This window comes from Paracoccidioides lutzii (assembly GCF_000150705.2).
Source record: "Paracoccidioides lutzii Pb01 unplaced genomic scaffold supercont2.2, whole genome shotgun sequence".
Taxonomy (NCBI): Eukaryota; Fungi; Ascomycota; class Eurotiomycetes; order Onygenales; family Ajellomycetaceae; genus Paracoccidioides; species Paracoccidioides lutzii.
Genome location: NW_015440948.1, coordinates 1,422,605 through 1,450,011, shown reverse-complemented (window position 1 = coordinate 1,450,011; position 27,407 = coordinate 1,422,605). Strand labels below are relative to the sequence as shown.

The following is a 27,407-nucleotide window of genomic DNA, read 5'->3' as shown; positions in this document are numbered from 1 at the left end:
AGGAACAAAAAAAGAATGTCGAATATTTACGATGTTGGACTGAACGTTGCAAGGAATATGCGCCAAATCCAGGCTTGGCAAATATCGCTTGGCTCCGGGAATCAGAACATGGGAATATCCATGGTTGTTGGGCTAAGAAACAAGAAATCTTCAGCTACCAACCTCTTCATGTTAGCAAAAACTCCAAACGACCTGACTTTTTAACAGCGTTCCGTTTTCTTTCGCTTCGAAAAGCTGATGATACTCCCCGGAAGATGCTTAAGATTCTCCGACGGCAGCCATGGACTTGTCGACGGTGCATATTACAACATCATCGCGCCCAGATCAACCGTCGCATCCACAACCAAGCCGCCGCCGGCATAGTAACCCCCAACAATAATGTGCTGGATTTTGCTGTTGCTGGGAACGAGGCGGCAAAGCGTCACGATGATAGTACCCTACGGATGATATTTGATTCTCAGCCGTTCTGGCGGGAATTTTCTCAGCGGAAGAGCCGGTCTCCAACGGGATTGCTGCGGAACAAATACCTCACATCCCCAGAAGGCTTCCTGAAGTTTGCCTCCGTTTCGCTGCAGAAATGCCAGGAGATCATGGCTAAGGTACTTCAGGCCTCAACCGTTGATGAACACAGGAGGATTGTGAAGGATCTTGACCGTCTCAGCGACCTGCTCTGCCGGGTGATAGATATGGCGGATTTCATGAGGTCGAACCATCCCAACCCCGCCATACAAGATGCTGCTACACGAGCATATTCCATCGTATTCGAATACATGAACGTCCTGAATACCGAGACTCGTCTTAATGACAAGCTTCAGTGGGCTATGTCGGAACCTGAAATTTCTGCTCATTGGAGCCACGAGGAAAAGGTAACGGCAGAGCTGCTGGTTAAGGATTTTATAAAGTCCGGCATCCATTTACCTCCTGAGAAGAAAAAGCGCTTTGTAGACCTCTGGAATGATATCAGCGCCGCGGGGTTTAACTTTGTGAATGGTATGGAACCCAAAATCAACCACCTGTCTTTCGACATACACAAGCTACAGGGAATGGATCCTACACTGGTGGAAAGGATGCGACGGTGGACGAGCGTTCGACTTCCAATCGATGACACCATGCCAATTATAGCCTTGAAATCCGTCCACGATGAGAATACACGGAAGCAAATCTATCTTACATCTCGCAAGACATCAAATGCCCAGATTGACCGTCTGACACGTTTACTTGAATTGAGGGCCGAGTTAGCTCAGTTGACCGGCTACGAAAGCTATGCTCATATGGCAGTGAGTGACAAGATGGCTAAAAGCCCCGAGTCAGTGAAAAAATTTTTGTTGGCGTTGAATTCGAATAACCGCAATCTTGTCCAGAAAGAGATCGCGAACTTGGACGCTTTAAAAATGGAAGATTATGCCAAGCTGGGTCAGGGTAAACCACCATTTGCCCCTTGGGATCTCTCTTATTACGTTGAGAAATACGCTGCGCAGCATGACTTTTTTAGAAAATCTGGCGCGATCAGCCTCTACCGCTCATTCTTTTCGCTGGGAACAGTCATGCAGGGTCTCTCGCGACTTTTCACTAGACTCTATGGAGTCCGTCTCGTTCCAAAGGAAACATGTCCTGGAGAGACATGGAACCCAGATGTTCGACGCTTGGATGTTTTAGACGAATCTGATAACCACATTGCAGTCATTTATTGTGATCTTTTTTCACGGCCAGGGAAGAACCCTCATCCAACCCACTTTACTCTAAGATGCTCCCGTGTCATATCCCCTGAGGAGATTTCGGAGGCAGCTCTCTCAGCTGATGTCCATCCAAACGACGGAATGGCAACGGCAATACGACCAGGAACGAATTCTCTCTATCAACTTGCAACAGTCGCCCTAATCTGCGACTTCACAAATCCTTCCCCAAACAGCACCAAGCCTCCGCTTCTTTCTAAACACAATGTCCAAAACCTTTTCCACGAAATGGGCCACGCTATCCATTCCGTCATGGCTCGTACGGATTTCCAGGGAATTTCCGGCACTCGCTGTGCGACAGATTTTGTCGAACTACCTTCCATCATTATGGAAAACTTTGCCATGGCTCCAGAGGTTTTATCTCTCTATGCTCGTCATTGGGAGACCAACCAACCCCTCCCAGAAGACATGATCCAAACGATGCGTGTCAATCACGAAAATTACGAAAATATTCAAGGCGCCATGGACAATGAGGCGCAGATCATGATGGCGCTCCTTGACCAGGCATATCATGACTCCAGTCCCCTTCACGGGGGTTTCGACACAACCCAAATCTTCCACTCCCTCTACTCGCAACACGCCACCATCTACGATCCGATAGAATCCCAGACTTCATGGCAGGGTTATTTTGCCCATCTATTCAACTACGGCGCCACCTACTACAGCTACCTCTTCGACCGCTCCATAGCAAGTAAGCTATGGGCTGAGACTTTCCAGGAAGGAAAGCTAGCCACGGACCGAGAGGCTGGGGAGAGATTCAAGAATGAGCTTTTGCGATGGGGTGCGGGTAGAGACGGGTGGAAATGCATTGCTGGCGTTCTGGGCGACCAGAATCCGGCTAATGCCAATGGGAGGCTGGCCGAGGGGGGGGAGGATGCAATGTCTGAAGTTGGTCGATGGGGTCTTGGGCAGGATCGCTCGGAAAGACGTTAGTGACTGGATTCGTGTTTCGTGCCATATATATGTCATCAATGTGGCTCTTGTGAATTTTCCGCCCATATCTATATACATTGGAGGCTCTCTCTACTGCTGCCACGGTCAGTCTAGCTAAGCTCATAAAGTTGAGCCCTAACTAATTCTCTAACAAGCTTAATAGAATTCAGTTAAGATTCAGTTAAGAGTTTAACTTAATCTTTAACTAAATCTGACTAAGCTTTTGTAGAAAAGATGCTTTAGCAGATCTATAGATTTCTTTTTAATATTAGTTTTTATCTAATTTCTCTTCAGCAAATCAGAAAAATCTTAAAAATCTATCTTTTTCGTTTATTTCAAATATAGACTGATTTTACATTTATGCTTAAGAGTTTGAGCAACACACTAATTATATAAGAAGAATCTTTTCAGTTAAACTAACATTTTAACACGATTAATAAATCTGGAAATTTTATATTTTATATTTAAAAATAAACAATATAATAATATATAACAACTACTGATTAACATATTTAAAGAAGTAGAAAGAAGCAAATAGGCATATAAATGATAAAAAGTGGTATAATAAGAAAATAAGACATATATAAAGCAAAAGAGCAACTGTGAATCAAATTAATGTGTTGAAAAAATGTAGATGAAATTGAGCTACAACGAACTAAAATAACAATAATATAGCCTCGCAGGCCAAAAATTTAGATGAGAAGTCACATGACGTGTAAAACATACACTCAAAATCGTTCTTCAATTATATATAGAGAGATATAGAGAGGTTTTATCATTATCAATTCCTTTTCATGATAGTTGTACACATTCAACGTTCTTCCCTTTAGAATAGTCGTGAAAAACGGCTGTTACGGGAATCGCCTTTGCTACAATTTGAGTTTTTCTTTATTCATACCCAGATGAGGTTAGGCATAGCGGAGTTTTCTTGGCGAGATGTTAGGCCGGTTCAACAACGGGAGGGGAAAGCAACCTGATAGGACAGAGACCTCTTTCACACTCTGAAGTGCTTATGCACCGTCGGCCAGTGATAGCAATACTTGCTCGTTGTCAATCAACCTTGGTGTTCATTGATACCCCAAACAGGTTTAGACGCTAAACGAGCCCAGGAAAGTCATGAGCTTGGAGAGTTTGGCAAAGGAACTTGCAGGAGCTGACGCCTCCAGTCGAATAAGAATCTTCGGTGGCCACACTGCTAAAATTTGGGGGTTAGTAGCACCAAGAGAACTAAAAAAAAAACGCCCAGATTTGCTGTCAGAAACTCGAGATCATCCGGTAGATTTTCCATCACTCGATGACATTGGATCCAACGTTTAGAGCCATACTCTGGGATTTCAGTTCTTCAACGGACGATAACGGCGACCTTCTGGAACCGGGGTAGAACAGTCCCTTGGGTCATTGTCCAGATGTGAGATAGACGGTACAGATGAAGGTTAGAAATCTGATAGTCGGGGAATCATGATGATTGCCACCCCCCCTCCCCCCGGGTATTGGCTGATTCTGCGGGGATGCAAGGGTGATTTGGGAAAAGAGAAGTTCGGAAGATATGTGATCGAACGCGCTCTGCTGTCTTCCGGCCTTGGGGATGAAGATATACCTGCCCCCCTGTGACCTAGGCTTTCTTCCAGATGCATATGGAGGCAACTTTCTCGCTGCGGGCCTTCTTTTCTGGAGGGTAGGAAGGGTACAAGAATAAACTCCATGTTTCACTCCATTATGGAAGTGGCTCCTTCGCCTCCCTGGGAGAACGCAGGCAATGTCCACGAATGAGCACATTGACGAATGACTCAGTTTGCTTACTACTTGATGTTGCTGGCGGTCACAGGAGCCCGCTCGCGCATACCCCAACGCTGACCATTCGTCGTGTCTAACTACCTCGATGCGAGGTCTTAGCAGCGAAGGTTTTCAAGGGGGAATGGCGTTTAAAAAGTTGTCCTCAAGCGCCGGATGTTGATTATGTAAGCACCGTCCTGGTATTTCACTAGTTCGGGAATCGATCCTGAATCTTGTTCACTGGAACCACAGTTGACCGCAAATGACAATGATTGAAGGCTCAACCACAGCAAGGAAAAAAATAACATCAGTGAGTTCCTGAGAAGCCCAGGTTACTCCAGGTCCTTTTGGCCTCGCATAATCACAGAGTAAAGGCCGGTAATGCCCACAGGTAGTGTAACACATCTGAACCATGAGAGTGAGTTCCATTTTACTCCCTGGTTTGGCGCTCTTAGATCATTGCGCATTATTGTCCAGAGATACATTCTGCCGCGCAGAAGAAGCATCTAATCGTTGTTGTAGGAAGCGAATCAAAATCCCAGTATGCTGTTGGTGACTTGCAGAGATGGACCGTTTCTGACCACTATGGCCGTTTAATGACCTCATGCTCACCGGAATATGTATTGTTCTGTGCCAGATGTGAATCAACAATACATACCTTGCAGGAGGTTCTCTGAACCTCTGGCCCTTAAAGCCAGGAAAACGTTCAAAACACAAACGGGGATGTTGCGGATATCCCTCGCAGAACGTGGTACATATTGGGATTTTTTTTCTCTCTAGCATTTCCGAGCACAAGCAGCTATTTAAAGATCCCAGTTTATGTGACTGTGGATGCAGGCATGCATTCATATATTTTATTGAATCCGACTTAATAAGTGTCAGTTTCACACTGCGTGGACTCTACTGCCGAGAAAACCAGATAGCCGAATGTCTGCAGGATGGAGCTAAACCCAAAACGTGGTTCAATAACCAACGCCTCTGTTCTGAATGCTTGAATCTAACTTGTCCTCCCGGAATCGAGTAAAGAGTTTGCTTTCCAACACAGCAAGCAGTCTGGACCTTGCTTGGTGGTCTTCCAATCATGATTTGGCGTCACTGATCTGCTATCGGGTTGGCCCTTACCTTCTGGACTTTCGCGATGCCCAAAGCAATACGAAGTACTTCCCTGCAGCGCATTTTGGATTTTTAACGATTTCGACTGACTCCCCGTTTACATGTTGGCGGGTTTACATCTGATATGTCGGATTCTACTAATTTCTCCCTTACGTGGTCACATCTCTCCTCATGTCTCTCGCTTTTCCAACTTTTTATTCTCCTTTTGTGTATGTTTACATTCCAACCCATCCTCGTCGAGGGAGGAGAGACCTATCAGGCTTGCTACATCATCAAAGAGCTACTGTGGCGCTCCTATAGGGAGCCAGCCGTGCAGGAAATTTCGGTCTCGGCTTCCAAATTCTCTTTGCAGTGCTTCTAACGGGCATCAAGGAAGCGAACCGCAATAGCAGTGTTACCAAGCCTTCCCATAATAACCATGCCTTGTGATAACAAACTTTCCCATCCCTACATGTGCCGTTACGCAGTTCTTCGCATTTAACACGGCGCAATACTAAGGACTTGAGACCCATAGATTTTCTTTTCTGGGCCTCGGTGCCTGGCAGCAGGAGAGCTTGACGGTAGCTAGTTGTTCAACGTTTGCCTGAGATCTTAATATGAACCCATTTTTGAGTTAGTGAGAACAAGAGTTCCAAATTTAGCTTCTAGAAAGCGTACGGTCCCAGGGGCGGTTGGGGTTGGCGCTGCCTGCTGCTCTTCTGGCAATATTTTTATTATAAGCTAACCCACCCTCTCGGACCCGACGCTCTGGATTCATTTACCATTTTCTACGTAAAGAATATCTCTTCGTTGAAAAGGCATTTCTTCTGGTACTTTTTGTTTTCATTTATTTTTCTCGTCTCTACGCAAGGATTGAACTCCAATGTCAGAAAGCCCTCCCATCAAGGAGAGGCCCCCCTCTCGGGAAGACGGACTTATAACTCCGGAAGTAGGGCCCCCCTTTTCTAATTTGCTGCCGAGTATCATTCCTTTCTTATTCCTTTCTCCTCCTGCAGACTTGACTATGTTTTCTTTTAAATCTGCCATATTTCTTGTTTGCCCCAGACTCTTGATATGTCTCCTTGGTTCTTGAAACGCCTTCCATCCCGCAGTTGGCTCATTTTCCCATTTGTCATATGCTTCCGACAACTCTATTAATGAAGTTCCTCCCAACATTTAGTCAAACCGTTCCTTTGGAACAGATGCATCTCTTTAGTGGGCCTACCAGTTTTCAAATGCTACAAGTTCTTAGCATTGACCGATCACAGTGAAACACACTCGTTGACATCGAGTGTTACCGATTATCCTATAGTTCACGGAAGGAGATATCACCGTTATCATGAGGGATGTGCGTTTACCAACCTTCTGCCAACTGTTTAAGTTACCTCTATTTCTGATCTACAAAACCTTCAGCGTACATCTACCCTAACGATGAGGATGAGCTTGACCGCCAAGACTTGCAATACCAAATGTTGAAATTAGTCAATCAAGGCAGGATATATTTTGCCCCTCTGGTAAATCCAAAGCACATCCTTGATATAGGAACTGGTTCTGGTATGAAATTTCTTTTCTTTTTCTTGATACACTGTTTCCATAACTGCCCCATTTCTGTAATGTTTCCACGCCAACTTGAAATTGGAGATATAGGGTAGTTATACCAGCCTATGGTTTGTATTAACCAGGAGCTAATGCATTTCAACACAGGCATTTGGGTAATCGAAATGGGTATGTGAATCCCGTTGCCGTTCTTCATCTTCCTTTCGCAACTCTCTGGTATCCGTCTTCCTTAAGGTAATGCTGTTTAATCACCTATTATCGTCAAATACTCACAATCACGTTCGAAACCTGAACAGCCTTAAAGTTTCCTGGCGCCCAACTTGTTGGTACAGACCTTTCACCTGTTCAGCCCACGCAAGTACCCGAAAATGTTCATTTTTATGTGGACGATGCAGAAGAACCTGACTGGCTTTGGCCCGAGAACCACTTCGATTATATACACACATCAATGTTGCTGGGTTCTCTCCATTCGTTTTCCCAGCTCCTCCACACAGCGTACAGATATCTGAAACCAGGGGGATACATAGAGTGCCACGATTATGACATCGCGATCCGGTGCGATGATGGCAGCGTGCCTCCCGAACATCCCGAGGGTAAAGGGCCATATGCGTTTCAAAACTGGATAACGCTTCATATGAAGTCCACGTCTAAGATGATGAACCCACCGCGCCCCGTCAGATCTGCACATCAAATATCCGCGTGGATGCGCGAGGCTGGCTACGTGGACGTTCATGAGCGCATAACGAAAGTCCCCGTCACAGACTGGGCCAGAGACCCCCGGTTAAAGAAAATCGGCACGTGGAATCAAATGAATTGGATGATGGGATTGTCAGGATTTTCATATAATCCCTTTGGAGCGCGTGGGCTGGGCTGGACAAAAGATCAGATTGAGGTTTTTCTTGTCGACGTGCGAAAGAGCCTCTACGATCGGAGCTACCACATATATAACAACTTCCATGTCATCACCGCAAGGAAACCTTACCAGTCTAAGAGATCGAATAGATCGGGGAGGTAATTCATAATTCCCTTATGAGGCGCATTGGAGGCGGGGAGTGAGGTGTGCATAATGGTAAAGGAAAAGGATGATTTTGGTTATTTGGCTCTTCTTTCAACACAGCTTTTCCAGATCGTTAACTAACTAGAGTTAGTTAATTGTTGCATATTAAGGAGTCTTATCCTGCCTGGAAATTGATATCTTGGCATTTCAACCCCCCCATTTTTTTTTGACAGTGGGATACCATTTTTATGTTTGTAACTCTCTATATCGGTGACTCTTATCTGGACTTTACATTACTTGATGATTTCCCTTATATTCCACCAATATCAGCCATAATCTGGTTGTTGAAGCTCATTTCTTACACATCTTTGAACAGGTTTTCTGCACCACAAAAAAAGCATTCAATCCGTCTCTCCAGGTCCCATATCGATGCTTGAAGGAATGTCGCACAGACTGTCTCCAAAATGGAAAATTCGATGAGCACGACGCTCCAAGCTTCCCTTCCGCTATGCGGAGTCAGCATACAAACGACTTTTCTTATCTTCACCTAGACATTCTTATCCGAGAATTACCCATAAAAATATATAAGGTATTATAGGAACGTGCCGTAGCTTTCATTAAAAGATACCGACGTAGAACTCGTAAACCATCATAACCTCCCTAAAATGGTTCCTGCGTAAAACCATTCAAATGATAGTTTAACAATCCAATCCCAATCTCTCAAAATACCGGCAGCATTTCAGTAATGCCTCAAGCCACTCAAACTCCTTTTCGTCATGAGGAGTTCCCTTTACAGCTTTCAGTTGCGAGATAGTCCTTTAGTTCATATCATTCTGGATGACATTTTGCTCCAGCCAACCTCCTGGAAATGAGAGTCGCGCTGTCAGCGACGCGAAATATGGGGTGTACTTTATGCGAGGCACATTTATTGCCGGGTATATATCCCTGACCGCTGGGGGCATGTATACATTCGCGAACCCCTTGATTGTGGTACATATATCTTGTATGATTGGTGTTGGGTACTTATGATATGAATATGCTGTTGTGGAGGATGGAGACTTGGAATCTGGGGGTAATTTCTCAGAGGATGTTTCATTTTGCTTCCCATAATTAATATGTAACAGCCCCATCGCTTCCACGATGTCGTTATTGTGTCTCGTGAGTTTGTGAGACGACATCAGCTCATCTGGCGAGGGTGGAAACTCTATTATCCCCTTGACGAATAAGTTCAGAGTTCTATCCAGCGGCACTATAGGTACCAATTTGGGCCAAAATAGCCAGCCCGAAGGTAAACCCTTAACTTGGTACTTGCGCATCCGCAAAACGGTAGTGCGGGAGGCTTTCTCCGCATCCGTGCGAAAACGGCGAATAATGTGACCGACATTTTTTACCCGCGTCTGGCGGTTATCTGTCGCTTTGCAGACTAGGTCCGGGTATGTTTCGCAGATATCCGCCATTCGTCTTAGCTGCACTGCCTTGGTGCCATTGAGTTGCTCTTGAGCATATAGGACAGCCCTCCAGAATCCCTGAAGGCCGGATACGGTTACGAAGTGAGTTGATATTTTCAGTTTATTCTGGGCAAATGGTTCGAGCAGTGAGAGGAATTGGGTTGAAACACTAAGTCGGGCAAATACTTCTTGATGCAGATATTCCTTTAGGGGACCTAGAAACGGTTCATGCTGCGTTGATATGCTAGTCGCTAAAGGTGACGTTACTGGAGATTTGGGTAGCTGCAGAAGGTTGTATATGTCGGTGTAGACCTTAAAGTATCGATTGAGGGCTAGAAAATCTTCTTGTGTTGCGAGCAGTTTTCTATACACCAGGAATGAGAAGATACGCTGGTTCAGATATGGGTCATCATGCGCTGCCAGCACGAGGATGTGATAGATTGTCAGGTCATCGAAGATTTGATGGACCAGTTCAGTTGGGATTGTGCTGGACAATGACTGAATCAACCTTGCTGACGGGCGCAATTTCGAATTCTTTACCATTTTGTGTAATTTTTGGGCCGATGAATAGTTGACTCTCTTTTACAATCTGGATGAGTATACATCACAGGAGGGTCACCAACTTGCACAAATATTGACTATGAAGCGCAGTGACTCATTCACAATAATATCACCGCCTTGTTCTCCTGAGGCTGCATCCCCAGCCGTGGCTTTTTTACTAGAAAGCATCCAGTTAGTTTTTGCCTCAGCAGCCTCCTCTCGCTACGAATGAAAGTGCCCTCAATGCGATGCGCGCCCGGAAAGCAAGCTGATGGACCTGAGTCATCTCTAGCCAGATGCCTGTTGAAGTTCTACATCGTTTTCTCCTTTACGCAATTATCTGTTGGAAAGGAAAGACAGCAATAAAAGAACCAGTTTTATAAAATGTTGAGATCTGGAGCGGAATGCCATCGATTTCTTGAATTGCAGGATGCTGCCGCGATTGCAGAGCACATCCGGCGTGATAAGGAGTTGTGCAAAAACAATGCCATCCCAAGTATTCTGGCTTGGTATCTCCCTCCGGCAACCTCGCACCTTGGAAATTCAATATCGATCCATCTGCATCCCAACAATGGGCTAGGAGATGAAGGATTCAAGCAAGTTAGACATCTGCGATATGAATCGGTTAGACAATCCATAAAGGCGTATCTGAGCCAAATGGGCCAGGGTGGTTTTGGTTTGAACGGTGAAAACCAACTGAAAACATCAGCTATCATTCCATCAACACACGAGTTTGACGCAACATTGAAGGTGCTGGACTACCTGCAGGACCACAGCTCAATGACCCATTTGACATCGTTGAGTTCACTGGCAGATATAGTCTCTGCTGTTGAAGCACAGCTCTCACTCGACCCAGGCCTCAGGTCTAAATACAGATCTATGTCTCAGGCCAGCTCACCGGAATGGCTTAAATGGAGGAGACGAAAGTGTTACATCTGTCGCTTCAGGGTTTCGGAAAGCCATCGTCTATATCCATCGCTCTGCCGCCCATGCGGTAGCTTTAACCTCGCTGGCTCAGAAGCTTCCCTACCAGAACATCTCAACCTGGAAGGCATTACGGCGCTTGTAACTGCTGGACGCATAAATCTAGGCTATCATACTGTTCTACGGCTCCTGAGATGTGGTGCAAGAGTCATTGCATCAACTCGTTATCCCCGAGACGCCGAGATAAAGTACCAGGAGGAACCTGACTTCGAAAGCCGGGCTCCACGACTCAAGATTGTCGGAGCAGATTTTAGAAGTGCCAAAGATGCATTTCGGCTAGTCCGAGTCGTCCAAAAGGTGTTATCGTAATGGAAAGATGAATCAAACAATGATCAAAGTTTGAAGGGTTGAATATACTGATCAATAATGCCGCGCAAACACTCACCGATCCCTTAAAATCAGAGTCCAGGGCAGTCAACAAGGAAGATATCCTGCAGACGCAGAGTGGAACTGGAAGACTTTTGGTGGATAATGATACAGGATATGAAGCAAGAGTAAGAGGAGGGATGGGACTTTCATGGTTCGCTAGACTTGAAGGACATAGCCAATTCCTACTAGAAGGGGCGCCAGTGAACGGCAACAATGGTTTTGAACAAGTTAAACATCCTCCGCAGAAGGGCCTCTGTGGTGATATCAGTGGGGAAGAAGATAATGGCAAATCATCTTGGACCTAAACGTTGCAAGAGATACCATACGAAGATATGATAAGTGCTCACTCGGTCAATGCTTTCGTCCCTCTCATTCTTTGCCGCGAGCTACTGCCCCTCATGATTGCAGGAGGCAGAGCCACATTAAGATCACCCACGGCGCCTATCACTACCGGGTTATATGGCAGCACCTCCCATCGCTCTAATCCTGCAAAACCACGTGGATACATCATTAACGTCTCCTTGCGGGAGGGACTGTTTGAGCAAACGCCGAATCATAGTCACAAGATGGGTCGACACGTCCATACCAACATGTCCAAAACTGCCATTAATATGATAACCGAAACGGAGGCAGCGCCTATGTGGACCACATATTGAATTGCTATGAATACAGTTGATCCGGGCTATATGAGCGCTGCACCCGAATATCAGCGGGATGATGGATGCCCCATTGGCTTTGAGGACGGTGCCGCAAGGGTTCTGTGGCCTATCGCAGTTGGAATTAAGGACGGCTCGGCAGTTTGGGGGAGATTCCTCAAACACTTTGGAGAGGCAGATGTCCATACACGTAGAGGACGCGGAACCAGTTAGACACATACGACGGTCTGACTCATGGAGTGGGAGGTCACGGGAATTCAGCATTAAATATCATTATATGGAGATCTCAGATATGGCATGGAAGTTTTTGGTTACATTTTCATAGATTATCGATTGAATGCATTATGACCTTATTTCATTTCTTCTCTCTCCCTCAATATAAGATGTTCGCTGGAGCGCAACACAGGAACTTTGGAACGAAGCTGAGTCATCATGCCAAGCCGATTTCACAAGCTCCTTGAGTAGATTTGATGAAAACCAACGTCGGCGTCGGCATTCGCACTTTACAGCATCCCAGAGAACTCAACTAGCTTTGCCGCAGTTCAATTGCATATATGACAGTCCATACTGTGTGGTCTCATGTCTCGATGTCGACATAGGCTCTATCAAGCTCTTCAGCAGCACAGTACTGCCAGACCAGACCATATCTGGATCAGCGACGACTTGGTTTCTGAGGGGTTTTCTCGATTCGTAAGACACCATAAACGATATGGGAGCTCTGTTCCGGGGCCTCTCGAGGCTCAAAAAAGGCTTTCGAAGCGGAAACATGCTGCATTGGCCTCCATGGGATTTCCCCCGTCCGCAACAGAAGCCGCAATTCTATTTGGGAAGCCCTCGCAACCAAATCAGGAGCCCCAGTTAATTGCGTCGCGACCGTGGTCCCTGCAAGCCCAAGGTATGGCAGACACGACTGCTAATACTGATTATATACACCGAAAACTAATGTAAAGCACAGAGACTTTTCCATATCTACACAACGTTCCGCCTCTGGTTTCGCTGCCATTCGCTGAAAGTGCACCTGATACTTTGAAACCCGCTTCTCTTCCTGACAATCCTGTTTCGACTTCTCATATGGATTACAATTCTATTAAGATGCACTTATCTTCCTCAGTACGGGAGTCTGCTTCTCTAAGCGAGTTCAAGAAACGCATCTTTGCTTTGGGCATCGACCCGCGGGGACAACCTCTCATCAGCCGAACTGTGCTTTCTGAGATCCTTCTCGCTCAAAACCGAAGCGGACGGTCTAGGAGATGGGATATGGACGATCTGCACGGCTTTTTCAGTGATGCTTCCTTGAATATTCCTTCAGCGGAGAACTACGTGACTTTGGTCGAACATTGCGTTCTGCATACCGAAAGGAAATCTCGTTTATATGCTCATTTCCGTTTTCTGAAACGTTCCATCATGCTAGGTGTTGTTCCTGTGGAAGAGGTTAGCAAAATCATCAAGCTTATACCTTCAATTAAAACAAAAACCCTGGGGCACAGAAAAAGCACGATTGGAAAAGCCAATTGGGGGGACGTCGCAATATGTTATCAAGCTGTTTGGGATGGACTCGAGTCATCTTCTGTTTTATCTCCCCGTGATCTTGACAGAGAAACAATGGCTTTATGGGTGGATGAACTTTTAAAAGCGTCGCCGCCTGGCAGTTTGTCCCAGCTGTGCATGGACGTTATTCACGCATGGGATGGCTCATCAACGTCTGTTTTTAATTTAATAACAGACGTTCTTCTGCGCCGCGTTGTCCATACCGCCGCCGCAGTCCCGGAATCAGCGAAGATAGATATGATCAATGACGAGTTGCACGGCATCCTAAGCTACACAAAGTCACTTCTAGATGCATGTTCCCCGGAGGCTGCTATCGCGCACATCATAAGAATAACCGAACTACTAATATTTTCACCAATTTATAACAAATGGAGAGACCAATCCCTGAGCATTTGGTACTGGGTATTATGTCGACTCGACAACGATTTGGTATTATTTAGTGCTACTTCAAGGCGTAACCTTGAATCCGCTTCGACTTTGGCTTTACCACTTTTAGACAAGAATGGGTTAAACGTTTCCAATCGCCATAGGCATTTGCTTCATTTGTGGGTTGTGGCAGTTCTTGGACACACGACAAACAGTTATTCGATACTAGACTTCCGCCGAAAGAACGTGTTCCGGCGTCTCTTATCCTACCTTGATCGAACGTCGGGCCCATTCAAGGGAACAGATATCCTCACTCGACTACGAATATACCTTCAATGCTCTTGTCTTCGCAACCTGCCTGCCACAGACCTTGTGCTATCAAACGCCGCAGACATCGAATTCGCTAAAGCACAAAAGCAACTCCGTTGGAACAAACAAAACGGTCACTCTGGTGGCCCACAATCCCTCGACCCCGCGATAAAAACTAAACTCCTCGATCCAACCCACAGCCCCAAATCCATAGAAGAAATCCTCCCGTACTTTCCCATATACTCTCGAGACCGCGCGACGCTATACTCAACATTCAACCAACTCGCCAAGACCACGGACGTCACCTCCCTTTCCTTCATCCGCCAAATCATTTCCTACACAGAATCCGGCACGATTCCCCGCAGCGCCATTCTCCGCCTCCTCCGTCGCCACACACCCTTGAAAGTTGCCCTATCTCGCTGTTGGCAGGAATCAGCCACGACACCGTACCCCCCGACAGAGCCTGGTTCTCCACCGCCGGATCCGTGTTTGTACCCCAACCCGACCGAATGCCTGCGCATGCTACATATTCTTGCCCTTGTGTTCTCATGCACAACAACAGTGTCACCGACGTCCTCCTGGCGGCTAACAAAATGGGTGTATTTATTCATTGTCCAGCACCATGGGCCCGTGGCTCCCGTATTAGCAAGGGCGCTTTACCAGGCTGGGGTCACGCGGTATCGTGAGGCGGGACAGCCGGTGTCTAAGCCTAAGTTTGCGTTTATTATGAAGAAGGTTGCAGAGGCGGAGGGGGCAGCTGTTGCGAAAGCGCTTATGGATGTGGAGATAGCATGAGCTGAGCTGGCTTTGTTACTTTGATGGGAGAAATTCTGGAAATGTTGAGTGTAGATAAAGAATTGTGATTTTAGATGGCGTTTTACATTTGGAGTAATACGCAAGGGGTTTTTATACTAATATTTTCAGTGTTGGAAGTCTTTCTACCTCTTTTCCCATATGGAGTGGCTACTATTCTAAAACATGACTTTGCTACATTAAATCGAGAATATAGAAATATTTACGTCAGATTCGTGACTCGTCAACTTTTTAGCTGAAGTAGATCAATTTGCTTTTATGTTTTGAATTTTCTATCATGTCACTGTGGGAAACATCCCATTTCATTGAACGAGCGCTTGATCGGGAGAAGACAGGCAGGGCCTTCGAAAGTAAAATAAGGAACACATTCGTTTAAGGAGACGTGTAAAGAGGTAAAAAAAAAAACACTAATCGTTCTACTGAAACAAAGGTATATCATAAAAAGGGATACTCAAATCAAGAATCCACATCCATCTTCTCTACAACAACAGGCTCCTCACCCTCCAACTCCTGCACAGTGATATACCTCCTAATCTCCGCCTTGGTAATGACTTTCTGATTTAGCCACGCCGTCGTCCCCTTAGCAAACCGGTAAGTCCTCTCCTTCCTCACCCTCTCATTCGGCTTAATGAAATTCCTCAGCAGCTGAGTCGGCTTCTCCTTGTAAATAATACAGACATCAACGTTACTCCCTGATCCCAAATCGTTAAAGATACCCGCCAAAATCGCCTCAGAGCACAAGTTCACCGCCTCATCTTTATTCAATTCGGGTTTCCACATCGTCTCGAAAACGGACATGGCTGCCAGCGAGCCGGAGCCCATGGTCACGTAGGGGAGTTTATCTGTCGAGCCGTGGGCGTGGACGGTGTACAGGCCAACTCCTGTTGGGTCGACACCGGCGACGACGAGGTAAGCGCCAATGTGGCCCTGATAGCGGAACAGGTGCTGTTTCAGCATGGTCAAGCAGGTGACGACGCGCGGGGAGCGGCCTGTGGAGAGGGCGTGCAGTTCCAGATTGGAGCTCATGAGGGCTGTGGTGAATTCTGTGTCTGCTGCTGTGCCGGCGCCAGCGCACCAGATTTTTGGAGTGATGTAGTGGAGTTTTTCGCAGTTCTGGAATATGGGGGTTAGTTTTTACGTAGTTATGGGGAGTGCGCGATTGGTCGGAGCATGGCGACAATGGTTCGACAGGTAAAACAGATATAACACGCGCGTGGAGAGTTTAAAATTACAGTTCATGGACTTCGCATGAATGGGTAAGTACCTTGTCAGCGACGATGGGTCCACTGGTAGCTCTGGTATCGGCTGCAATCTGTATATCGGAACCAGCCCAGTATTAGTTGGTGGTTAGAGCACGAGGATGCTCTGATGGTCAGCACAGGCTTACCACAACGCCCGCGTCAAAAATGCATCCAACGATAGTTGTACCTGTGCTGGTAGCTTTTGGAAGAGGCACGCCCTTTGCATGCAGAGCAACATTGCGGTTGTAGTTGGAGAAATCGAAGCCTGGCATGGTGAGGGTGGAGGCTCACGAAAGCAGGGCAGAGAAGTGGTGGTTGCGGTGGGAAAGGGACGAAGGCAGTATCTCCAGTAGTCGAAATAGAGTATAGTCAGAAAACAAGGACAGAAGCTTCCCCAAGCAATTAGTATGTCCAGTGTCGCAGTGTGTAGATATAGATGTCCTTTTTGTACGTGGTTTAAGGGTTGATGTTCCTCTTAAGTCTAGCAACTTGACGAAGCTTGACCTTTGCCTGGGTCGCGCATGGGTCGACCAATCACGTTCAAACCTCTTCACTCATAAGGAAAATCTACTTGCAAGAGCCTCAACGATAACAGCTACAACAGCACGTATCTATTTGTACTCCACAACGCTGCACATACATATGCTTCTTTGCGCCCCACCTCTCTACCCACGCCTGTGAATAGGTATGGTCTAATCCCATAGCGTATCTCCTCCAGTTCAGCCAGCGTGCATTTCTCCTCTCCATTTTTCATCTCTTTCCCCTCCGCCTTTGGGGAAGCACGCGCCAGCAAGATTTTCGGACCAACTCTCCAGCTCTTTAATCGGAGTCCCGGCACACTTCGACATCGCTCCTTTATCAATCTGCGTGCCGCCCATCCAGTTCTCAATGCCCCAAAGCCGAGGTATTCTCTAGATTCCAAACCCCGTGCCGTCTCTGACTTCCAGCTGCTCAAAATGGCCTTTGCCTCCCAGCAAGGCCCTGGCTTTGGCGGAGGTCAAGCGGCTAAAGTGCAGCTCGGTCCTGAGCTCCAGGAAATCCAGACCCAGGTATGTAGAACTTCAGACACCATGTATGGCGCATCTATCTATATATAAATATTCTTCTGCCTTCTTTTTCGACCTTGTGTTTGAATGGTATGGCTAACATTTACATGTTTGACCAGGAGGTTGGCTTCCTCTCTATTGCCGGAGACTCGAAAATTCGCCTATTCCCCACTCCTTGGCCAAGCGATTCCCTCCCCCCACCCACTTGCTCTTTGTTGAGCGTCGCATCTACAAAAGGCCTGCTTGCAGCCGCAGGGCCTGATGGTCTTGTGATTGCAAGCACAGATGCCGTACGAAAAGCATATTCCGCAGACCGCACCGGAGACAGTAATATCAGGCCATTTCAACCCCAGCTACAAATTCCGCTACCACAGAAGGCTTCGCATTTAGCTTTTTCCGCTGATGAGAATGTACTTGTCGTAGCCGCTGCAGATGGTAGCGGTTTGATTGCTTACCAGGTTGCTGCGTTGATGCAAGGCAACTCACAGCCAGCGCTCACTCTTGCTTTGAACGGCGCGAGGTTGCGCTCGCTAGTTCCTAACCCTACGGCTGCGGAGTTATTTTCTGTGGTAACTACGGATGGCGAACTGTTGATGGCTAATTTGCAAAGTAATCAACTTCTCCAGGGCCCATCGGGTCTCGTTCTGAAAACAGGTGTAAGTTGCATCTCGTGGAGTAATAAAGGAAAGCAATTAGTAGCTGGCCTAGGAGACGGCACTGCGTTCCAAATGACACCCGCGGGAGAAATGAAGGCGGAGGTGCCAAGACCCCCAAATCTCGATGGAGATAAGCATGGTTAGTACATGCTCGCCGCTGCGTTTATGTAGCTATTATCTTCACTGACTAATATGGGTGGAAATAGTTTCTTCTATCTCGTGGCTCGAGAATAATGTATTTTTCATTGTTTATACCCCAACATCTGCACTGGATAGCCAACCAGAATCGTCCTACTACATCGTAACTCGCCAACCTCCAGATAGTTACACTTTCCAAAAGCTACCTGAGGCCTGTCCACCATGGGGCTTGGAGCGCAACCCTGCGTATCAATTCATTGGCCGTCTCAGAGACTTCAAGCCTGACTTGAAAGATGTTTTAATCGTGTCTTCGACTGCGTCAACAGATATAGCCCTTTTCACCAAATCTAGCAAGCCTCTGTGTGAGGAAGGGGGCACACCCGTCACTGATGCATTCACACTTACCACGATGTCTGAAGATTCCAGAAGAGCAGAACTACCCCTGACAGATGATTCAGAGAACACCTCTCCAATTGGACTTGCAATTGATTTATCAAGTAAAGATATAGTTGTAGCTCCTATTCCGGGGGAAGAGATACAGGATTCTGGGTCTCCTCTACCAGAAATTCTCGTCCTCAACAATGATGGCGTGTTGTCTTCCTGGCGATTCGTGTACTCCGAGTCGATTCGGCAGAGCGTACCTTTTCATGGCCTTGTCCATGCTGGGGGAGCCCAACAAACCCAAACCCAACTATCACAACAACAGCAAACCCCACTTTCCTCATCCACTATGGCTCCTCAAACTCCCAAACCAACTTTTGGGCAACCATCGTTTGGACAGCCTTCTTTTGGGCAGCCTTCATTTGGACAGTCGTCATTTGGAACTCCAGCAACACATTTTGGCACCCCTTCAACCCTAGGAACGAATCGCCAGCCTACTTTTGGAACCCCATCTGCTCTTGGTTCGCAGCCTTCTTGGGCCAGTCCTCAATCGTCTAGCCAGACACCTGCTGTCAGTGGTTTTGGCACCGCTTCTGCGCTAGGCGGTTCGACTACTCCGTCGTTTGGTACCCCAAGTCTGTTAGGTCAACGGACGTATGGGTTCGGACAGCCTTCCCCCCTGGGTAAATCTATTGCTACACCTTCATTTGGGCAATCTGGTTTTGGGGGATTAGGTGCTTCAGCTACCTCCTCTACTACAAGTGGTTTCCCCACTCAACCACCAAGCGGTTCTGGTGGAGGTTTTAGCTCATTTGCATCTGGCGGAGGCTTCGCTGCTGCTGCTGCTAGCTCTGCGCAGCCTTCTGGAGAAAGCCCCTTTTCAAAGAATTTTGCTGGTGACAATCCGTTTGCGAAAGCTGGGCAGCCCGTTTTCGGTAGTGCAGGAAGTCAAGCACCGTCGTCCGCAGCGTCTCAAGCATCTCCATTTGGAGGATTCACTTTAAGCTCAGGATTTAAACCTGATACAACATCAACTACGATGGATGAAGACAAACCAGAAGAAACGAAGGGGGCGTTTTCCTTGGCTAATCTGATGAACTTTGATAAGACGACTGAAACACAACATGTTGGGCCTGCCAAAATTTCTCCACCAACCTTCTCTCAAACGGCTCCAGAACCGCAAAAAGCTCCAGATGTGGTTACCCCAACCACAGGCTTATTTGGTGCACCATATCAACCTAAATCTACACCAGACACTCAGACAAAAGAATCCTCGTCGGTGTTCGGAAAACCTTCTCTGCCTATTCCATCTAAGGAAACTGAGCCTCAGAAAGTTTCCACAGTGAAGATAACGAACATAAAGACAGTAGACGACGTCGACTCAGATCGCAAACCATCGACGTCGCTTCCTTCTCTCCCAGAAGAAAGTAGTCTATCAGAGTCTACCGTCAAAGTCGAGCTACCCAGTGATAAGGAGGAATTACCCGTTAAAGTGTCGGAACCCCCACTTCCACCGGAACCAACAAGTAGAGCTTCTTATGCGCCTGGAGATACATCAGCTTCTTCGTCAGCCATATCTAAAGGTTCATATGATGAAGCGCCACTACCCCCGGATTTTATTCCCTCAAAAAAGCCAGAGCTTCCTAAAGAAGTTCCCACCTCCCTACCCTTGGAATCTGAGGGAGAATCAGCAGACTTTGAAGATAGTGGTGAAGATGTCACCAATGATATCAGCCCTGTTGAAGAAACCGTAGAGAATCGTGTTGAAAGCCTTAAAACGTCACCCGAAAGCTCATTTGGGGGACCTGGTGACAAAAGTCCGGGTAGTTCTGTTTTCACAAAACCTTCCTCATCGGTTCGCCCATTAAGGGAACAAAAACAGCTTTTCGGAGAAATTACACAGCCGATTTTACCAGCTCCCAAATTGTCAGATGGCCGCATACGCCTAACTCCAAGGTCCCCGAGTCCAGTACGAAGGTCTCTTCTTGGGCCCAGCTCAAGGGATGGGTTGCGATCTGCCAGCGCGCCTAGCTCACCCGGCCGTGCTTTGGCTCAACGAAAAGTTACTCTAGAGAGTTCAAGGCTCTCAAACCAGATTGAACTTCCATCTGATGACGAAGACCATACTGTAGATGAAGAAGTTAGTCGCCAAGCTCAACGGTTAGCATCTGAGACCCAAGAACTGAGCGAGGATGATGAAGATGGGCAACTTCGGGCAGATCTGGCACGGCCTCTTTCCCCCGCACCAACCTTGGACCCTTTCCTTCCACACGAGGGTTACACTGGGGAGAGTCTTAAGCCGGGAATACCAGGACAAATTGAACGACTATTCCGTGATATCAACTCTATGATTGACACGTTAGGGATTAATTCAAGATCTCTATCGTCATTCTTATTATATCAGCAAACGTCCAAAGAACTCAGCTACCAACGCTGGCTGGATATCCTCCTAAGCGAGCACCCAAGTGACATCTTGGAGGAAAACCTTCTTTTATCCGAGGTCGATAAGCTGCGTGAAGGGTTAGAAGCACTTGATGCCTCTCTCCAGCAACAACAGCTGCAAACAGTTGAGGAAACTCTCGAAAAGTGTCAACGACTCTTCAGCAAAGGTCTCGTCACTCTACGCGGCCAATGCGCCAGCTTACGAAGAAGCATCGACTCGTATGTCGATGTCGTAGCCATCTCCACAGCCCCCTTATCTGCTGAACAGGCAACTATGCAGCACGACTTACGAAAAGCATCTACAACAGTGCAATCCAAAATGGCCAACCTGGAGAAAGAGATTTCCCTCCTCCGCGCCAAGATCGCCGACTCCTCCAAACCAGACTTGGAATCTGGCGCCGGCATCAACGGTTCAGCGAGCCGAAGACCCATGGCCCGCCCCACTGTCGAAGCCGTAACATCAACCATCGCCACAATGACCAACATGGCCGAGAAGAAGAGTGGCGATATCGACGTCCTCGAAGCGCAGCTGCGCAGACTCGGAATCGATGTCTCGAGCGCAGGTTCCGTGCATTCTCGCAGTCGAGAAGCTTCGCCTTTCCTCACTCCACCGCCGAAACAGCGAGGGGGGATTTCGCGCGCTGTGCCTGTCCCACCCGGGTCGCGTGGTTCCGTGGATGGTACCGCTGCTGGTTTGAGAAGTGCGTATCACACGCCCGACTCTGCCAGCAGGTCCCATGTGCGCTTCCAATCAAGCTTAATGGGTAATTCTGGGAATAGCAAGAGTTTGCTACAGAGTGTCAGTGGGCCTACGGAGTTGGTGCTTCTGTTGGAGGATGCGCAGCGGTGGCGGGCTAAGAGTAGACGGAAACTGCAGGTTATAGGGCATGTACGTGCGGCGTTGATGGAGAGGAGTAGGAGGGTGAGAGGGATGGATGAGATATAATAATAATTACGTTTTTGTATTTGGGCGATGTTTTTATACCTAGTTGCACATGTTGCTTGTTTGAAGATGTAGCTATGCTAGCAACGGTGTTTTGTGAATGTAAAGGTTGTGTATTTTTCTACATTTCTTTCGAAAGGTGTTATTTTGGCAGCCAGCTTCGTTTCATTCGTTTTGATTCTTCATTCCACTCCTGTAAGTAACCCAAGAACCGATATAACCCCAAACGATGATTCATGCAGAACATACCAACGTTCTGGCTCTTCCCTCTCGGTGGCTTTCTTTTTTTGCCTTTTCTTCTTTTTTTTTCCATTATTCACGGGATCCATGGATATAACTAGGTGGAAATAGAGCTAGAAATTAATTATGGGCAATCGGATTTTACGGTATCCGCGGATGTTACTATGCGCAACTTACCTTTGAAAGGGGATACTGATGTCACAGTATCTCCAATAAGCATGGAGACTTCTCTAGACGAATATTTGGAACATCGTAACCACATCTGCTTTCCACACGCCCAATAGAGGGCGCTTTATGAACCAGAATTGAGAGTTCGAGGAGCGTGGAAAGACGTGATGCTTCCAGTCCCGAAATAGATATAAAATTGCGAACGTTCGCAGATCTTGAACTCAGGAAGAGAGCAAAAAACAAACCTGTGTAAGAATAGATGCCTGAAACTTCAGTCAAGACCACCTGTTGAGATTAACTATATAACGCTGATACTGCTGTCAATCTAATAACTCCATCCCGTAATTCCAATCACTAATCAACCATGCAACTTATCTCCTTGCTTCTTCTCATCTTCCCCTTTGTCTCCGGGGAAACTCCTCAGGCAGAGGTGGAGATGTCAGTGAGTCTCAAGGAAACATGACGGGTTGTCCATTCGCTTTTCCTGTTCCCTTCAATGATTAACTAGCGAACGTAACGTGCTAGTCAACCAACCCGGTAACTGCGAATAACGCTCTACCCCTAAAGGTTCGCGGTGTAGATCGTTGATGGGCGACGACGGGGTACTCCGATCTTTTGAGGTAATGGCCCGTGTTATCGACTTTACCAGACTCGGGCTACTCTCATCTAATGACTGTTGCGAGCTGGTATCCTAGCGAGGAGCGGCATCATTTGGAGAAAAAACTTTGAGCTGGCGCGAACGGGCTGCAAGTTTAATGAAGCACAAGTCTGGAATGTTTCTCCGCCGCCGCCTCTTCCACCTTCTGCTACAGAATCTGAGGAGCCTAAACGCATGAGACAATCGGGGATACCGTACCCAGATTGCTTCATTCGCGAATGCTCTGAACGTATGGACTGTTCGCCCCACAACTGCAGTGATTGCCTCGGGGTTGATTCACTTATCCGCTCCCGAGGGATGCATTTGCTGAAAGAGTTATGGGTGGTTCTGCATTCCTCGGGGGTCGGAAAGGCCCTGATCTATTGTTTTAGTCATCGTCGACTTGTCGTCTAGGTTCTGGCTTAGTGGGAACGAATATGTGTTGATGTTCTACCTTCAGGACATAGGTATGTACGTCCGCAAAGCTGAACATGGCGGTTGAATAGTTCTGCATTCTAACAGATGCCGAGCGGGGCAGTCAGCATGGTGGAGACCCTGTGTATTGCGTAGAGTGGCGCTGAAATCCACATAATTTGCGTTGTTTAAACAGTTGCCAGGGCGATGTCTTATCCAGATTGAGGTTGTTTATGAATCGAAAACCTAATTCCCATCAATCACCGCAGTTCCAGGGCGACGACGGTATTGGGAACGGGGAGACGAGCTCTGTTGCTGGGCAGGAATCCTGCTATCACCTTGGAACCATCATGAGCAGTTAAGTTAGATAGATACGTTGAATGATGACTTTGGGCGATGCTACATCTTCATCAGATATTCCCATTAAACGCCGCTGAAAGGGGTGATAGTCTACCTCATCGGGTTTTATTTTTATTTATTTATTTATTTTCACATCACAACGCAAAATGCATATTAACAACTTTCCGTCATGCCTTGTTTTCCTCCTTCTGCGTATTCGTCGAACGAACCCTCAGAGCACTTGGAAGAAATATCGAACGGGAAATATAAGATGACAGAATGCAAAACAAAATATGTGACTTGACGAACTGCACCGGCAAAAGAGTTAAAACACGCTTAAAAGTTCTCAGTTTGTGGATTCACTTCACCTGTAGAAACCTGAAAACCGAATGCAAAGTCAACATGAAAGAGCAGATTTCTAACAACTTTGGAAGAGTTCTGATGTGCGAGCACTTTGAAAACCGCGCCCAAAGCTAATCTTCTATGCTCATATCATATCTCACTCTGGCGAATTCAAGAAACACAGATACACTTTTCGAGCCAGAGTCGATTGCGCATTTAGTGGTTGTGAGGATGCTTCCTTTTTCCAGATGAGATACCTGCTGAACAACTCTTAAGCATTGTTCAATGATAGAGCAGAAGAGACCCGGTATTTGCCGTATACCACACTCTCCCCGCGGTGTCCCCAACCAGCATCCGTATATATGGCGACGAAGGGAGGCATACTGCTCGTCATTACCATCCAGAGCTCGAAGCAACATATATACAGGAAAAACCAAACGGAACGTATAAGCGACTGGTGACAGCCATACTACCAAATAGATCGCTTCGCAGTCCAGATCCTGAAGAGGAAGAAAGGGATTTATTTGGTAACGACAAGGGAGCACCTAGCCAATGTTAAGGCCCATATCTGATACTGTATAGACAATGGGCGAGTATCGGGGTGTTTTCGGAGGGGTGCAAGTAACGATATCCTCTTCCATGATCAATTAACCAACAAACCGTTGTCTTTTGAGTTCAGCTGCAACTACGGAGTTTCCTCATCAACTCGGTTGGATAATTTGCGAGGTGCCCAGGGTGCTTCTCCGCTGGCAAAGATGATTCCCAGACTGCGCTGTCATCCTATGTGGCCGAAGAACCAGGGACTCTGGGAAATACTCAGTTTCGTCAGCCATCACCCCTCAATAGTAATTATTTAGTTTGTCGATTCCGACTGTTCCACATGCACCCAACGAGACGAACTGTTGCTGGAGAATGACGACTGAATGATTGATTCTGGTGCAAAAAAAAAAAAAAAAAACCCCTTTCGGTTTACCATGGAATGCCATCTTCACCCAGGCATAAGTAACTAGTTAAGTTAGCTGCCAACTTGCAAACAAAAAAGTGAAAAACAGGTCGAAGAACAATCCATTCGCAAAAACCACCGAGCGAGGCCAAATACGGGCAAACCGTGAAATGAGCAGCCAAGATTCAGGACGGAGACGGGATGGTGTGTTTGTTATCGGCGCCTTTATTAGATATTTACTGGGTGTCTCTATCTTTGATGCCAAACACGGGTTTTCAGAAGACAGGGATAGCATGTCACCCTACCAATATATAAAGCTCATGAACTTATAAACTCGCCCAGGGAAGACTTTGCTGACAGACAGTTACGGCTGGCGGACAGATGGAGAATTTGGCAATGTAACCAACTACCCTCAGCTCCAGGAATCTATCTGCCTGGAGGATTGAGATCATTCTTGAGCGTTCATATTTCCCGCAAGGATAAAAGTTGTCAGACGGCCCGGGTCCAAAGATCCTATCTATAGCGGAAGTGAATAACCACTAATGGCCAGTTTACTACGGAGTCCAAAAAACGAACAGTAATTGGCTTGATTTTTCTTTTATCTACGGTTGGATAATGATCCTACTTATAGCTAGGGGTCAAATCCTCCCACTACGACATACTACTCTGACCGAATCCGCATTGATCTAATCAGACCCCTGGAGACTGCCTGTGACTAATGGGTAATGCTGGCTCTTACACGGATACTTCAATTTAATACACTCTCACCTCATTCATACAGGCAGTCTGATCAACAGATTCATTTAGCCAGCAGCATTGAGCATCTGGAGGTGATTTGCTTTGCCTTCTGCAGGTCTTCCATTCCCGCCTTTCCTCCTTAGATTTGAAAGGAGGTAAAATCTCAATTCCCGAGCAAGATTCGGGCAGCTGTTCAGCTATTCCGTGGCCTGGGTGGCCTAATCTTCAATGCCAAAGATCTGCGGTCACCTTTGAATTCTTGGAGGTACTGGAAGTTAAGTTAGTTCACTGAATCCCCTAGGGAATTAGTTGCCCTAGCAGCGCGGATGTGTTCAAATTCCAATACACATTGACGAAGCCTTCATTCCAACCTCGCAATTCCTATCCTTCTACTCACTAACCTCATATTCCCGTGGTTGAATATGATATCGGTTTGGTTTTCCTTGCCAGACCTAGGATCTCGGACTACTTGATAGGCCGTTCCATATCCTTTGATTTTCATGTAACTGCCCCCGGTGAAGATAAATACATCAGGTGAAGCAGATCCATAAATCTGAAATCTTTCATGAATGTTGAAAATATGAAGGGATGACAGACTGTATCCTGGAATTCCACATATACATGCTTCCTGGGCTGGTTTGAAGACTTGGAACTTGGGACTGTTTTGCGGAATCTTCGACTGATTTTCTGCGTAAGGTTGGGTTTGGAAGTTTCGCAAATACCTCCCCGTTCGTGTTAGCTGAGCTAGGAAGCCTGGTGTTCTTCCACTCCCGTTTGAAGGCGTCAACTGCCTCTCGGAGGGGTTGATTTGGGCGTGGATCTCCTAGCTGCTGCCCATATTGAGTGGAAGGTCGCTGTCGCATTGTAGAACGCGCGTATAAGGATCACACTCACTCCATCCCTTTCTCATCCGCTGGGCATCCTTCCACAACTTAATCCCACCTATCTACCTCAGCAAATCGATCTTCTGACCTGTCTGGCCGCTTAAGCGTATCAAATCTCTTCTCTCATTCTGCGGAACGATCTTCTTCTGATGGGGGATAGGTTGGACTATAAAGCACAGAGTAATTGATGAGTGCTCTCCATATCTTTCACTAGCTGGAACCGAACCAACTCTGTGTGATTTTGGATGGGATTTCTGACTGAAGCCACACATTGACACAACCTTCTCATATTTCCTGTTCTCACACTCATAGATCTCTATTAGAGCTCTATGTACATCTCAATCTTGGGCGTCAAAACTGCAAGGTCATCTTTCTCATCCTTCATACAAATCTTGCGGCGTTGTAAAAACAGGGTCAATGAGCTCTGGGACGTTATCCCAGGCTGGGTCAGAATATTCCAACACCCCGCGGTTGCCAGCAACCAACATCACCTGGGTTAGCCAGCCGTCCCAATCCTTTGATTGGCAAGGAATGATCCTAGATTTGGCTAAGGTTCCAGTCTCTGCCGGTTCTTCGGGTAGCGACAGCTTCGCTCGGAATCACTGGTCAGATCTTCGAATTTTCGGCAGCTTCGGTCAGCTTCACGGCGGGTGAAGCTCCTAGGGAATAATAGGATTGGGATTCACCAGGATCATTGGCTGTTACGGGCTATTCGGGCTCATCGCTGTCGGACGGTT

At 46.9% G+C, this 27,407-nt stretch overlaps 10 protein-coding genes across 10 annotated transcripts; 7 read left to right on the top strand and 3 right to left on the bottom strand.

Moving 5' to 3' along the window:
- Positions 1–254: 254 nt before the first annotated feature.
- Positions 255–2,666, top strand: PAAG_01110 (mitochondrial intermediate peptidase; the record flags this gene model as incomplete). The annotated part of the gene is made up of 1 exon (XM_002797205.2): positions 255–2,666. One exon carries the CDS (start codon positions 255–257, stop codon positions 2,664–2,666), a length of 2,412 nt encoding a protein of 803 aa, XP_002797251.1.
- Positions 2,667–6,414: 3,748 nt separating this feature from the next.
- Positions 6,415–8,103, top strand: PAAG_01108 (hypothetical protein; the record flags this gene model as incomplete). Its single annotated transcript, XM_002797203.1, has 5 exons — positions 6,415–6,511; positions 6,712–6,879; positions 6,945–7,085; positions 7,236–7,256; positions 7,385–8,103. The coding sequence occupies 5 exons, from the start codon at positions 6,415–6,417 to the stop codon at positions 8,101–8,103; spliced, it is 1,146 nt and encodes a 381-aa protein (XP_002797249.1).
- Positions 8,104–8,903: 800 nt separating this feature from the next.
- PAAG_01107 (hypothetical protein) lies at positions 8,904–10,076 on the bottom strand (the record flags this gene model as incomplete). Its single annotated transcript, XM_002797202.1, has 1 exon — positions 8,904–10,076. One exon carries the CDS (start codon positions 10,074–10,076, stop codon positions 8,904–8,906), a length of 1,173 nt encoding a protein of 390 aa, XP_002797248.1.
- Positions 10,077–10,457: 381 nt separating this feature from the next.
- Positions 10,458–11,731, top strand: PAAG_11210 (hypothetical protein; the record flags this gene model as incomplete). Its single annotated transcript, XM_002797201.2, has 2 exons — positions 10,458–11,354; positions 11,396–11,731. The coding sequence occupies 2 exons, from the start codon at positions 10,458–10,460 to the stop codon at positions 11,729–11,731; spliced, it is 1,233 nt and encodes a 410-aa protein (XP_002797247.2).
- A 357-nt stretch (positions 11,732–12,088) lies between these two features.
- PAAG_11209 (hypothetical protein) lies at positions 12,089–12,295 on the top strand (the record flags this gene model as incomplete). The annotated part of the gene is made up of 1 exon (XM_015846901.1): positions 12,089–12,295. One exon carries the CDS (start codon positions 12,089–12,091, stop codon positions 12,293–12,295), a length of 207 nt encoding a protein of 68 aa, XP_015703508.1.
- A 366-nt stretch (positions 12,296–12,661) lies between these two features.
- PAAG_01105 (hypothetical protein) lies at positions 12,662–15,100 on the top strand (the record flags this gene model as incomplete). The annotated part of the gene is made up of 2 exons (XM_002797200.2): positions 12,662–12,977; positions 13,038–15,100. The coding sequence occupies 2 exons, from the start codon at positions 12,662–12,664 to the stop codon at positions 15,098–15,100; spliced, it is 2,379 nt and encodes a 792-aa protein (XP_002797246.2).
- A 474-nt stretch (positions 15,101–15,574) lies between these two features.
- On the bottom strand, positions 15,575–16,631 carry PAAG_01104 (proteasome component PUP1; the record flags this gene model as incomplete). Its single annotated transcript, XM_002797199.1, has 3 exons — positions 15,575–16,231; positions 16,383–16,430; positions 16,506–16,631. The coding sequence occupies 3 exons, from the start codon at positions 16,629–16,631 to the stop codon at positions 15,575–15,577; spliced, it is 831 nt and encodes a 276-aa protein (XP_002797245.1).
- Positions 16,632–17,315: 684 nt separating this feature from the next.
- Positions 17,316–21,968, top strand: PAAG_01103 (hypothetical protein; the record flags this gene model as incomplete). The annotated part of the gene is made up of 3 exons (XM_002797198.1): positions 17,316–17,408; positions 17,525–18,200; positions 18,268–21,968. The coding sequence occupies 3 exons, from the start codon at positions 17,316–17,318 to the stop codon at positions 21,966–21,968; spliced, it is 4,470 nt and encodes a 1,489-aa protein (XP_002797244.1).
- A 4,011-nt stretch (positions 21,969–25,979) lies between these two features.
- On the bottom strand, positions 25,980–26,649 carry PAAG_01100 (hypothetical protein; the record flags this gene model as incomplete). The annotated part of the gene is made up of 3 exons (XM_002797195.1): positions 25,980–26,054; positions 26,184–26,292; positions 26,408–26,649. The coding sequence occupies 3 exons, from the start codon at positions 26,647–26,649 to the stop codon at positions 25,980–25,982; spliced, it is 426 nt and encodes a 141-aa protein (XP_002797241.1).
- A 438-nt stretch (positions 26,650–27,087) lies between these two features.
- PAAG_11208 (hypothetical protein) lies at positions 27,088–27,324 on the top strand (the record flags this gene model as incomplete). Its single annotated transcript, XM_015846900.1, has 1 exon — positions 27,088–27,324. The coding sequence occupies one exon, from the start codon at positions 27,088–27,090 to the stop codon at positions 27,322–27,324; it is 237 nt and encodes a 78-aa protein (XP_015703507.1).
- Positions 27,325–27,407: the final 83 nt, after the last annotated feature.